The sequence below is a fragment of the Gadus macrocephalus genome, chromosome 13, assembly GCF_031168955.1.
Source record: "Gadus macrocephalus chromosome 13, ASM3116895v1".
NCBI classification, from domain to species: Eukaryota; Metazoa; Chordata; class Actinopteri; order Gadiformes; family Gadidae; genus Gadus; species Gadus macrocephalus.
Genome location: NC_082394.1, coordinates 7,532,068 through 7,545,567, shown reverse-complemented (window position 1 = coordinate 7,545,567; position 13,500 = coordinate 7,532,068). Strand labels below are relative to the sequence as shown.

The 13,500-nt window shown below is 48.7% G+C and overlaps 1 protein-coding gene across 1 annotated transcript in view; it reads left to right on the top strand.

Moving 5' to 3' along the window:
• Positions 1–13,500, top strand: part of uba7 (ubiquitin-like modifier activating enzyme 7) — a 31,404-nt gene that overhangs the window by 2,279 nt on the left and 15,625 nt on the right. The window contains exons 4-20 of the mRNA XM_060069936.1: positions 395–501; positions 987–1,077; positions 1,285–1,417; positions 1,678–1,775; positions 1,882–2,031; positions 3,040–3,204; positions 3,419–3,535; positions 3,642–3,722; positions 4,121–4,276; positions 4,591–4,756; positions 5,689–5,885; positions 6,089–6,153; positions 7,695–7,887; positions 10,522–10,596; positions 10,688–10,880; positions 11,226–11,317; positions 13,372–13,487. Coding sequence (XP_059925919.1) covers positions 395–501; positions 987–1,077; positions 1,285–1,417; positions 1,678–1,775; positions 1,882–2,031; positions 3,040–3,204; positions 3,419–3,535; positions 3,642–3,722; positions 4,121–4,276; positions 4,591–4,756; positions 5,689–5,885; positions 6,089–6,153; positions 7,695–7,887; positions 10,522–10,596; positions 10,688–10,880; positions 11,226–11,317; positions 13,372–13,487 — 2,195 coding nt within the window. The remainder of the gene's footprint in view (positions 1–394; positions 502–986; positions 1,078–1,284; positions 1,418–1,677; positions 1,776–1,881; positions 2,032–3,039; positions 3,205–3,418; positions 3,536–3,641; positions 3,723–4,120; positions 4,277–4,590; positions 4,757–5,688; positions 5,886–6,088; positions 6,154–7,694; positions 7,888–10,521; positions 10,597–10,687; positions 10,881–11,225; positions 11,318–13,371; positions 13,488–13,500) is intronic.

The following is a 13,500-nucleotide window of genomic DNA, read 5'->3' as shown; positions in this document are numbered from 1 at the left end:
ACCCTATTTTAAGTCCACTATATAGTGCCCTATATAGTGGACCACTGAGAATTCGAACACCCTACAAAATGGCGTGCACCCTATTTAGTGCACTACATCCATGATAGGGAACGATTTCGAACACAGAGTGGAGCGGATGACCACTCCAAGATGGCGGCCCCGCGTCTCGTCAGCGCCAGTAGACGGTAGCATTCGATGCTCCGTCTATCTATAAGATGTCTATGTCTATGTGTGTGTGTGTGTGTGTGTGTGTGTGTGTGTGTGTGTGTGTGTGTGTGTGTGTGTGTGTGTGTGTGTGTGTGTGTGTGTGTGTGTGTGTGTGACGTCACATCTCCTATGGCTCCCCTAGCCCATGTGGCTAATGTGTGGTGGTTATTATGACTCTGTTTTGAAGGTGGTGGTCCTCACTGACTCCACGCTGGAGGAGCAGAAGCGTCTGGGGAACCACTGCCACTCCCATGGGATCCGGTTCATAGTGGTCGACACCCGGGGACTCTGTGGGTGAGGAGTTAATACAACATCTGTTAAAGCTGCTGTCTCTAAGAGAGTTGAGAAGAGAGAGGGCTGGAAAGAGCAGAAGAGAGCAATATTTGACAACTAAACAACCCATAAAAAACGTCCTTCTCTGCTCCCGCCCTCCCTACGTGGAGAGGGACGCCCTGAACCAATCAGGGGAGAGATGGACGCCCTGAACCAATCAGGGGAGAGATGGACTTACTGAAACAATCAGAGGAGAGATGCCCTGATCGGACTGAGAAAAGGCCCTGATGGTTCAGAAGTGAGCCAGGAGCGGTCTAAAAGTCAAAATCTGCTAATTTAGATGCAGGCGCAGTCAACTCAAAACAAGAATATTTTCACGGCGCGTTTTGCCTACTAATGGCTGATGGATGATGGCTTTGTCATTGCTAAGAAATTACACTAAAATAAAATCTCTTAAATCATACCTACAGCCCATTTAACATAAATGTCCTCATGGTTCATTTCAGTCAGTTGTTCTGTGACTTTGGCGAGGAGTTCACCGTGCTGGACCGGGACGGGGAGGTGCCAATGACTGCGATGATAAATTACATCACTAAGGTGACATCTTCTAACACTCTAGTCGACATTCAAGTCCACTCATTCCTTCTTTTTGTTAAGAATAGCAACAGAAAGCTGAATGCAAATTCATAACTATTATCTACAACATTTGTTCTACTTTACGTGTTCGACTAGGAATGCGACTATTTATGCGATATACAGTTCTTCACTTGGTCGTTATTAGAATGACCGTGGTCTCTCCTCTAGGGTAATCCTGGCCTGGTGAGCTGTTTGGACGAAGAGAACCACGGTTTTCAAGATGGCCACAAAGTTTCCTTCTCTGAGGTTCGGGGCATGGCAGAGCTCAACACCATGGGTCCTCAGGAGATCAAAGTCATCAGTATGTCCATCAACATTATACACATCTTCATGTTGTCACCTAGGTGAACCAAGAAAATTCCTAGAAAACGGTTACAGAGGACCGTTAAAAAGGATAATGATTTGATCCACAGTCATGAGCTTAGTTCAAATTCAAAGTGGTCGTCTTTATTTACACACATTGGCCAAGAATATCAACCTTTAACAAGGCACTCGCAATGATGATATCCCTGTAATGTATACATGTGAGCTGAGAGATTGAGACGTGAACTCTGCTAACAGGTGGTCATTCGTTCTCCATCGGTGACACCTCTGGCTTTACTGAGACCGGCCATGGTGGAGTAGCGACCGAAGTCAAACAGCCCTCGACAATTAAATTTGTACGTATTCAAACTGTTTTTTTAACTTCATGCCACGGATATCGAAAGTATACTTTGTGGGTGAAGAAAGGACGTTTTTATCAATAAAGTCCAACACCATCCACAGAAACCATTGGATGAGGCGTTAATGGACCCTGAGTTGCTGGTCATGACTGATTATGGGAAGAAGGCAAGGCACCAGACCCTGCATCTGGCCTTCCAGGGCCTCCATATGTTTGTCCAGAAGGAGCACCGACTTCCCAAGCCCACGTCTCAGGTCAGTGGGGGACGCTCAAAATTTTTGTTGCTGCACATCTGGAAAGGAAGATTTTATTTTTGTGGTTTATGCAATTTCATCCTGTCATTCATGAGCAAATTGGGGGTAAAGCATTTTTTTCAGCAGACTGCCACTTTTGGTTTTCCTATATATATATATATATATATATATATATATATATATGGAGATATTTCTGTGACTGGGCAATATCGGTGGATAAAAACCTCCAAGTGAAGGAGTTCAAGTACCTCGGGGTCTTGTTCGCGAGTGAGGGTACTATGGAGCGTGAGATTGGCCGGAGAATCGGAGCAGCGGGGGCGGTATTGCGTTCGCTTTACCGCACCGTTGTAACGAAAAGAGAGCTGAGCCGCAAGGCAAAGCTCTCGATCTACCGGTCGATCTTCGTTCCTATCCTCACCTATGGTCATGAGGGCTGGGTGATGACCGAAAGGACGAGATCGCGGGTACAAGCGGCCGAGATGAGTTTTCTCAGAAGGGTGGCTGGCGTCTCCCTTAGGGATAGGGTGAGAAGCTCAGCCATCCGTGAGGAACTCGGATTAGAGCCGCTGCTCCTTTACTTAGAAAGGAGTCAGCTGAGGTGGTTCGGGCATCTGGTAAGGATGCCCACTGGGCGCCTTCCTTGGGAGGTGTTTCAGGCACGTCCAGTGGGGAGGAGACCTCGGGGAAGACCCAGGACTAGGTGGAGAGATTATATCTCAACACTGGCCTGGGAACGCCTCGGGATCCCCCCGTCAGAGCTGGTCAATGTGGCCCGGGAAAGGGAAGTCTGGGGGCCCCTGCTTGAGCTGCTCCCCCCGCGACCCGACCCCGGATAAGCGGATGACGATGAGGACGATGAGGATGAGGAAAAACCTCCAACCAATACATCGGGCTCTAAAAACCTCCGTAACCTTTAACCTTTTAGCCTACACCACAACCCATATCTATGTCATGTGGTACTACGTAGAAGGGACCGACCCTTGGCTGTGTTCTGTCCCCTCGTGACAGGCAGACGCTGCTGTGCTGCTGGACATAGTGAGGGGGCTGAACGCGTCGGCCCAGCTGGAGACGCTGGACGAAGACGTGGTTCTGCTCCTGGCCCGCACAGCTCGGGGGGATCTGGCCCCGCTCAACGCCTTCATGGGAGGGGTCGCTGCTCAGGAAGTGCTGAAGGTAACTTCCTGTCATTGTATTTGTTTATCTTTACATAGAAAATAAATATTCTATGTATTTAGAAAGACGTTGCTGAATTTTCTCAATTTGTATATATATAATGGCTGTATAGGTTGTTTATATATAGATGTAAAAGATTTTTGAGCATGTATCCCCGTTTGAAGACAAATCTATAGGTCTGGACAACACTCTAGTGTATGTATTTCCTTTGCAGGCCTGCAGTGGGAAGTTTAAACCTCTTATACAGTGGCTGTACTTTGATGCACTGGAATGTCTTCCCAAAGACGTCGACAACAAAGACGAGCAACTGAGTGACAGCACCTTTTCACCTGTAAAGCATTTTGCACATTTCTACGATACTTTCTCAGAGCATCCTATAGTTAGCTTCCTGGTTGGATATTTTAACATCTTACACACCGTCATAATTTTTTTTCTAGGACGGTTCGAGGTACGACGGCCAAATCGCTGTGTTTGGCTCTAAATTCCAGGAGAGACTCGGGAAGCTCAAGTATTTCCTGGTAGGTGCACTTCTAATAGGTGTCCAACAGAGGGCGTGCTGGTCATTGAAATGCGGTTCTTCAACTGTTGGCAGATGCTGACTGCTGACACATGCAGGAAGCAGTTGGATTCATGTGGCATTTCCTGTTAGTGTTAGTGAACAGAGACCTGCAACACTTTTTCTGCTGTTTCCTGTTAGTCTAATGTGTGTGTGCGCGCGCGTGTGTGTGTGTGTGTGTGTGTGCGCGCACACATATGTGTGTGTGTGTGTGTGTGTGTGTGCACTAGCGTGAGCATGCATGTGCACATGAGTGAGTCCAGGGACAACTCACCTTGTATTTGAATCATCCACCACAACATTCAGTGGTGGTTTTTCCCATAACCCTGTATTCCCGTCCATTTCTGGGTCTCTCTGAAGGTGGGAGCTGGTGCTATTGGCTGTGAGCTGCTGAAGAACTTTGCCCTCATGGGCCTGGGTGCTGGGGAGGGGGGACACATCACTGTCACAGACATGGACTCCATAGAGCGCTCCAACCTGAACCGACAGTTCCTGTTCCGGTCCCAAGACATCGGAGTAAGAAGTACACCCGTATAATAATAATAATAAAATAATAATAATATATATAATATGATACAACTTTAAACAACTTTTTATTTTGGTGTCATGCAATCGTCACGTTTCAAAGTCAAAACCTTCCAGCCGTCTGATCTTGAATACTTGCATCTCCGAGCCCATCCGCTCTATTTTGATCAATCACCCAGGATATTGTTTTCATTTCTTGTATGAGTTACCGCACAGTGTTCCCATCACTCAGCCCGCAGTGGTTCTGGCTCCCTTCTCCCATCATGACATGAACAGCACTGTCTCCAACCCCCCCCCCCCCCTAGAAAATGAAGTCGTCTGTGGCGGCGGAAGCGGTGCGAGAGATGAACCCCAGTGTGAACATCACAGCCCACCAGAACCGGCTGGATCCGGAGAGCGAGCGCGTCTACGATAGGTCCTTCTTCAGGGGTCTGGATGGCGTGGTCGCAGCCCTGGACAACGTGGAGGCCAGTGAGTGGTGAAATACAGCCGACACTAAACCCGAATAAGGCTTTGGAGTGGTGCAGCCTCAGAAACATACATCATGGATTAAAAAAGCATGCTATATGTGTGTGCATGCATGCAGATCCAGTAAATATCTGTATTATATGCATCCTGAATTTTTCTATATTATTTTATCCACCTTTACGTCAGGTGTCTGCCTGTATGCGTGTGTTTGTGTATGTGTGTGTGTGTTTGCCTGTGTGTTTGTTTGTGTGTGTATTTGTGTGTGTGTGTGTGTGTGTGTGTGTGTGTGTGTGTGTGTGTGTGTGTTTTTCACTGTTTGTTTGCATGTGTGTGTGTGTGTGTTAGGGATCGACCGATACCGATTTTTTTAGGGCCGATACGATACCGATATTTTTTCATCAGCCTTAGCCGATACGCCGATACGCCGATACCGATTTTCTTGAGCCGATTTTTTTTATTTTTTTTTATTTTTTTTTTAAAGGAACATTTATTGAACTTCAATATAAAAAACTATATTTAACAAATAGTAAAAACAGGTGAAGTAGAACAAGTAAGAACAAGTAGATGAACAATATTTAACAAATATTAAAAACAGGTGAGGTAGAACAAGTAAAAAAAAATTTTAAAAAAAAATAATAAAAAAAAATAAATAATAATCGGCGAAAATCAGCCGCGTATCGGCCGATACGATACACGTAAAAACTGCGAATATCGGCCGATAATATTGGCCGACCGATATATCGGTCGATCCCTAGTGTGTGTGTGTGTGTGTGTGTGTGTGTGTGTGTGTGTGTGTGTGTGTGTGTGTGTGTGTGTGTGTGTGTGTGTGTGTGTGTGTGTGTGTGTGTTTGTACCAGAAGAACGTGGTATAGCCCCACTCTAAATGAACATTGCACAGTGAAAGGTCCTGCAGCATGCTGTGTTTGTGTGAGCAGGGGTCCATCTGGACAAACTCTGTGTGCTGCACCAGAGGCCCATGCTGGAGGGCGGGACCCTAGGGACCAAGGGCCACACTCTAGTGGTGGTCCCACATCTGACCGAGTCCTACGGACAGCCCAAGGCCGATACCGAGGGGGCCATCCCACTGTGTACGCTGAAGAACTTCCCTCACCGTATCGAACACACTCTGCAGGTGACCGATCCACAGCCACTGTGATGCTGGGTCATTGGAGGGTCTAGCAGAATCACACCCGTCTTTGTTTCACACATTTACCTCATTATTTTCCAATGTTGTTTATTTCATGTGTTTATTTGATGGACTCCTGTATTAAATACAGGAATTTATCTAATGTGTTGTACATGAGTGTAACGTTGTGACTTGTAATTCCGTTCCAGTGGGCCAGAGACCAGTTTGAGGGGTGGTTCAAACACGTGCCGGAAAATGTCAATCTCTTTCTGAGGTAATCGTTACAAAGGCTTTCTGTTTATTCTCTTCATATCTGAGCTGATTTATTATGGAAGCATAAAGTCCAGCCTTGTTTTTAGGTTTCTTTCCTTAGATTAGTTTATGATGATGTGGTTGCAATTTTCCATGCTATTCAGAAATTGATGATGATGGTGAGGGCTGGTGATTATGATGATGATGATGATGATGATGGTGATGAAGGTGGTCATGAATAATCATGAGGGTGGTGATGGTGGTGGTGATGATGATGATGAGGGTGGTGATGATGATGGTGGTGGTGATGATGGTGGTGATGATGATGAGGGGGTTGATGATGATGGTGGTGATGATGATGATGATGATGATGATGAGGGTGGTGATGATGTTGATGATGATGATGGTGGTGTTGATGATGAGGGTGGTGATGATGATGATGATGGTGGTGATGATGAGGGGGTTGATGATGATGACGGTGGTGGTGATGATGATGACGGTGGTGATGATGATGAGGGTGGTGATGATGGTGGTGATGATGATGAGGGTGGTGATGATGGTGATGATGATGAGGGTGGTGATGATGGTGGTGATGATGAGTGGGGTGGCGATCAATGATGAGGATGATGCAGTGGATGGTGGGGATGAGGATTTTAATTTTTAATTTTTTGATATATCCTGTGCCGTTCTTCATTCGTTTATTAATTCGTAGCCCCGCCAGGATTGTCTGCTATGGCAGGCTGCCAGTCACTCATTGATAGTACTGAACCACTGTGATGTTGATTCCATTATATATAGCTTTCCATTGTTTACTTGAGACGATTTTTCTTTTTAAACAAATCAAGTTTATTGAGATAATGCAATAATCATTGCATTACTAATCATCATGTATGAGATGAGTTAAAACCCTCAGCAGAGTCAGTCGTTCTCCAGCTGTGTGAGATATTGGCCTGCGAGGCTCTGTAATCCAGTTACACTCAGGGAGAGAATCAGCCTTGGGGGCTCTTAAACAATTGTTTGGCCCACTTGGCATTGCATGCATGTGCTCCTAGAGAACAGAGTGTGCACAGAGTGTAATAGCAAAGCTTAGCCAACACATGCATCACACATGTATCCGGAGCTCATTCAACGTCGTAGTTATTGGTGTGAGACTGGGGAAAAGGATGTGCATAGTGATTGTGTTACCGACATCATCCAGCTGGGGCCATGTTTAATGTCTATAGGCCCAGCGGCAACAGTAAAGGAACTCTCCTCCACACAATGTACAGCTGAAGGCCAAACTGACCTTGATATGGAAACACAGCCTTCGATAGAGAAGGTCGTCTGCAGGGCCAAAGGGAGGATCCGGTGGGATGTTTACACACAAACGACCCTGAGATGATAACTTATCACGTCCACCCCCCCCCCCCTCGCATCCGTGACTTTGGCTCTTGTCCTTATTATAATTAAGATTTTGCCCTCCGCCCGTCAATCCATTCCACGAGGGTCGTGTGCTGTGGTTCCTTTTTGTCCGCGCTGAACAAAAGCCGTCGCTAACGGGCCGTTCCTCTCCGTGCCCCCCAGGGACCCGGGCTTCGTAGAGCGGACACTGGGCCGTGGTGAGGCCGAGGCGCTGGAGGTCCTGGGGGGGGTCTTTGGAGCCCAGGGTCACCGGCCCACCCGCTGGGAGGACTGCGTGCGCTGGGCGCGCTGTCGGTGGGAGAGCCTGTTCAGCGATGAGCTCCGACAGCTCCTGCACTGTTTCCCCGCTGATCAGGTAACGACACGTAGAGCGTCAGACGAGGCCGAGGAGAGTGACGGTTCTCACAGCTGTCGTTGGTTTAATGCGACACAAGGATAGCTTGACATATTGGCGTTGGGCCATGGAATGTTCCACATTATGTGTTCACGGCATTAAAAGTACAATAAACATCAAGGTTCATGCTCGAATCATGCTCGAAAACATGACTTAGATGTCTTCTTCGCAACATTTGTCTGGAATGCAGTTATTCAAGTCTTTTCATAGCTGACACTATTTTAAAACACATATCTTAGAGCTGCAATCAGCAATTTTTGCTCGACCCAATAAGTTTGGATTAAATTGGGTTTTGATTGAATCTCATTGTTCACCTTACTTATTTGGATAACTGGCAATAAGTATCAATCTGAATGCATGACCACATTAGGGGTCAATCAAACCACAATGTCACTAGAACAGACTGGGGCGAGCAACAACATGCTTTTAATAAGTCTCTCACTCCTTTGCATCGCTAGAATAGGAAAAGCAATCTTCAGAATGCAGTATGTAAAGGTGTATAATGCAGCAGGGTGATGTCAAACATTGCTTGGGCATCTGTGACGGGGAGGTAGGAATCATTATCCAATCAGAGACTCAGTTACCCCAGTACCCCCTGCCAGAGCTAGAGCTAAGGTAACAGACATTCCTCCAACTGACACGGCTTTCATTTCATTTCATTTTTTTCCATCCAGGGTGAGTTAAAACCCTCTGGGTATCAGCGAGACCAACAGAGGAAATGTATCTTTCCCATTATGCATATTTTCTAGGAAAACATCTGCTGCTTATATGCTGTAGACGAGTCGAGGCTTCCAAAAAAACGTTCCACTCTTTTATTGGCCCAATAATTGAGTGATAGAGATATGTTATGCATTCTGAACCCCCAAGACATTTGGATGGATGGAAATAAAACACACGCACGCATGCATGCAGACCTACACAAACACCTACACACACACACACACACACACACACATCGCCACACACACGCACGCACGCACACACGCACGCACACACACACACACACACACACACACACACACACACACACACACACACACACACACACACACACACACACACACACACACACACACACACACACACACACACACACACACACACACACACACACACACACACAAGCACACACAAACACCCCCAAAACACACCCCCCACACACACACATCGGCAGTTGTAGTGGCAGTTGTTTCTTCTCATTTCTCAGTTCCTCTATTCCTCTCCCACTGGTTTCGGTGGTGTCTCTTGGAGTGTGCGGAGAGGAAGTGCGTTAGGCCCGCTAACGTTGGCGTGTCACCACATCAGTGACACTTTCGGATGTCTTTCTGGTTCACAAACACGTCGACACTACCGTAACATGGATCACATGGTCAGGGAAAGACGCCGTCTGGAGAAGAGACCGAGGGGAGTTGCTAGGTTACTCCACATGATCAAAGGTTAGAGGCAGATGTGTAGAAGCTTGTTTCCACTCGCTCTGATTGCATCACGGAATGGCGTGCGTGTCTGGAGATGCCAACAAGAATGAAAGCAGGGAAATTAGGAGGGTGTTTTATAACCCTCACCTGCTCATCACACTTCTCCTGTTGATGTGAGGCTGGCTGCACTTTTACTGTCCGTTAGTTTCAACAACAGTGGACATTCTTCCACCTGAGGACTTCCCCTCTCTCATGGGTTAAGTGTGGCCTTAGATGCTTTATAGTCACGGCTTTACGGACCAGAAAACCCCCCGTGCCCCACCCCTAAGCCAACATAGGCTTATCTGCAAACACATGAGTACTGTAATGATACCCTGGCTCCAAAGGACCCCCCCCCCCCTCCCCCCCCCCCCCGACTCTCAACCACCAGTTCAGAGAGACAGACACGCAGTGGGGGACACACACAAACACTTCCAAACCACAGGGTCAGACACACACACACACACACACACACACACACACACACACACACACACACACACACACACACACACACACACACACACACACACACACACACACACACACACACACACACACACACACACACACACACACACACACAGAGAGGCACTTTCAAACCACAGGGTCAAACTGGGCAACATCAGGGCTCCAGGCCTCTTTGTTCCCTTATCAGACCAACAAAGTGTCTGATAACCAGCTCTAACTGGCCTCTTCCGTCCCGATGGATCAGATCCCATGCTTGGTACACGCTTAGCACACACACTCTGTATGACACGCTTTTCGCGGGCGTAGTTGTGTGCGGGTGCCACGCCGCCGGTCCGACGCAGGGTTAATCGCGCTCATGCGCTTTAGCATGACGTGCATTATCCGAGCGAGCTGCCTTTCATTTAGTCGAGGAATGCTGGAAATGTGGGAAACAGAGTGACTCGGGACCGCCGAGTTGGTGTGACCACCGCTGTGTGTGTGTGTGTGTGTGTGTGTGTGTGTGTGTGTGTGTGTGTGTGTGTGTGTGTGTGTGTGTGTGTGTGTGTGTGTGTGTGTGTGTGTGTGTGTGTGTGTGTGTGTGTGTGTGTGTTGCAGATGTGTGAGAATTGGCGTGCTTGTTTCTTCAGCTTGTGATCCCTGATGAAGAGAATCCCCATCTGCTTCTCCTTAGCTCACCACATCAGGGCTGCCCTTCTGGTCGGGGACCAAGCGGTGCCCGCGCCCACTGACCTTTGACCAAAACAAAGTGAGTTCCATCAAGTTCTGTTTTTCAATCCATTGAAACCCAGCATGGATTCATTGTTCCAGGATCCGTTGTGTGTGTGCTGTGATCGCAGGACCCCCATATGCAGTACATCGTGGCGGCCGCTAACCTCTACGCGCACATCTATGGGATCGCCGGGACAAGGGACTGCGCTGCCATTAGAGTAACTCTGAGAGACACCCCCGTGCCCGCCTTCGTGCCCTCCTCCAGGCTCTCCGACAGGCCCATCACGGAGGAGGACCAGGAGCGGGGGATCACTGACGACGGTGAGTCTTGGCGTTGGCGTACCTGCTCGCGTCTCCTCACAAGCCTCCTCCAAGACCGGTGAGCCCTGGACTGATTATGGTTCGACGCTGACGCAACGCAAGGGGTTTTTAACGGACCCATTATGTCCTTTCGGACCCTCCTCGCGTCCACCACAGGGCCCTGACCTAAGTGGCTACGCCTCCCCAAAAATGTATTTGGCGACGCAACAGCAAGGAGTGTGATTGATCAGCTCACCAAAACCCGAACCTCGGGTGGAAGTTTGCACCCAAGCGTCTGCGTGGTCATTGCGTCGACGTGGAACCATAATCAGCCCTTACGGTGTTTCCCTGTATTCGCTGCAACAGGCAAGGCCCGACTAGAGCAGCTGACAGAGGCGCTGTGTTCCCCGGCGCTGGAAGGCCCCGCGATGCACATGCACCCTGTGGAGTTTGAGAAGGTAAGCAGACGGATCCTTCTTCTGCACACACCGCACATTTCAGACACCACAGAGACACAGCGACGACCGGACCTCCGGGGGCCGGTGGTCACGCTCCGCCGTGCCGGGGCCCTCAAGCTGTTTTTTGGGCTGTTTTTTCTTTGGGTTTCTGGGTTTCTCTGTGACCCAAATCTGTGTTTGGCCCTCCAACCGATTTCTGTGAACAAAGCTTGCCTGTCTGTGTTCTGTGCTCTCTCTGTCTCGACGTCAAACATCAGGAGGGACTTTTTTAGTTTTTTAAAGTGCGCATCCTTTTTGGGGGGAAATAGTGCTATAAAGAACCATTGTGCGTAGTAAACAGTGTGGTCAGTGTGGTTCCTTTCTTTTTTTGTATTGAGCAGTTGAAGCCTTACGGCTCCCACATGGTCCACGAACCAGAGCAAGAAACCAAGGGGTTGCTGGCGGTTGAGACGCAGTGGAAATATCCCAGTTCACCAGTTGCTTGTTTATCTGCAAGTTGTACCTTGTGTGCCTTCACTCACCTACTAGTCCCAGAAGTTCTGCTTAAACTTAGAAGGACTGCTGGCTCCTCGATGACTCACCTAACAAACAGTCAAACGTGTAGTGAACACAAAGACAAGTGAAGACAAGCGAGTGAAAACAAAAGAAGAAAAGAGAAGCAGCACACTAACCCATTCCTGTGAGCTCACGTTTGCTGTTGCCCACTGTCATTCATGTGTCCCCTTTCTGACTGGCGTCGGGTGAATGTTATTGCCCTCTGCTTTGGGGCACTTTGACGGCTCTGTGTACTGGTCTTTTGAAGAAGAAGAGCCTGGAAGCAGATGACCCCCCCCCCCCCCCCCCCCCCCCCATAATGACATTACCTCTCACCTCGTACACTAACTCCACACAGCATCACCTTTGCACCACATCTCCCCTCGCTCCCAGCCTGCCTAGGGTCACAAGCCCACCCTTCCACGTGAGTTTGATCCTAGGTAACCGCGAGGTTGCTAGTTCACTCCCCGGAGTGTCGAAGTGTCCCTGAGCAAGGCACCTCACCCGAACTGCTCCCGACGAGCTGGCTGTCGCCCTGCATGGTCGACTCCGCCGTCGGTGTGTGAATGTGTGCATAAATGGGTGAATGTCAGGCAATATTGCAAAGCGCTTTTGGATAAAAGCGCTATATAAATGCCGTCCATTTACCATTTATTATCCTCGCATGACTTTTCAAACTCTCGGCGGACAATGCAGTGCGCCTTCATCATCGGGTGACGGCACCCGATGATGAAGGCGCACTGCATTGTCCGTATGAGGTAAGCCGGGCAAATATCAGATATCCCCCTTGGACACAAAGACCCCTCGCTCCCTTCTCCCTAATCACGCTGCCTACCTGGCCTGGTCGTACCGTGGCGGGGTGGAATGTGTGTGGGTGGAATCCAGCGCTATCGGGTTGCGCGGCCGCGTCTTACCTCACACACCCCCACAGCGCTCCGGCCCCTCCGACGGCCTGCCCTGCAGTGACAGTCACCCCGCCGATCTCTGAGGAGGCGCCATAGCGGAGGAGTGACCTCACCGGCCCTGTCTGTCACTCAGGGCACGGTTCCAGTCTGAAGTCGCATCTAATCCGATGACCGAGTGTGTGTGTGTGTGTGTGTGTGTGTGTGTGTGTGTGTGTGTGTGTGTGTGTGTGTGTGTGTGTGTGTGTGTGTGTGTGTGTGTGTGTGTGTGTGTGTGTGTGTGTGTGTGTGTGTGTGTGTGTGTGTGTATATTGTGTGATTGTGTCGGATGACGCAGTGACAAAAGGCTTAGATCTTCAAAGCTGGTCGAATCATAACTTTCAGTTTCAGTACATTTTCAAATGTTGTCTTTTTAACTAGTGGAGAAACTTAGTGGTCTAACTGCGATTTGCTGTTGGCAGACTTTAATTCTTTAACGCAATATATACCCTGTCTGTCCTAAGGGAAAAGACACATTTATCATGATTTAATGTCAGAATGTGAGCATGGTGCCTGTGCTGAGGCCTGGCTTAAGGTCTGACCTGGTGTTCCATGATTGTGTGTTCCCTCTATGAACAGGACGACGACAGCAACTTCCACATGGACTACATCACCGCCGCGTCCAACCTCCGAGCAGAGAACTACGACATCCCTCCAGCGGACCGCCTCCAGGTTTCAAACCCTAATCCCTCAAGGCCTCCAATCCGA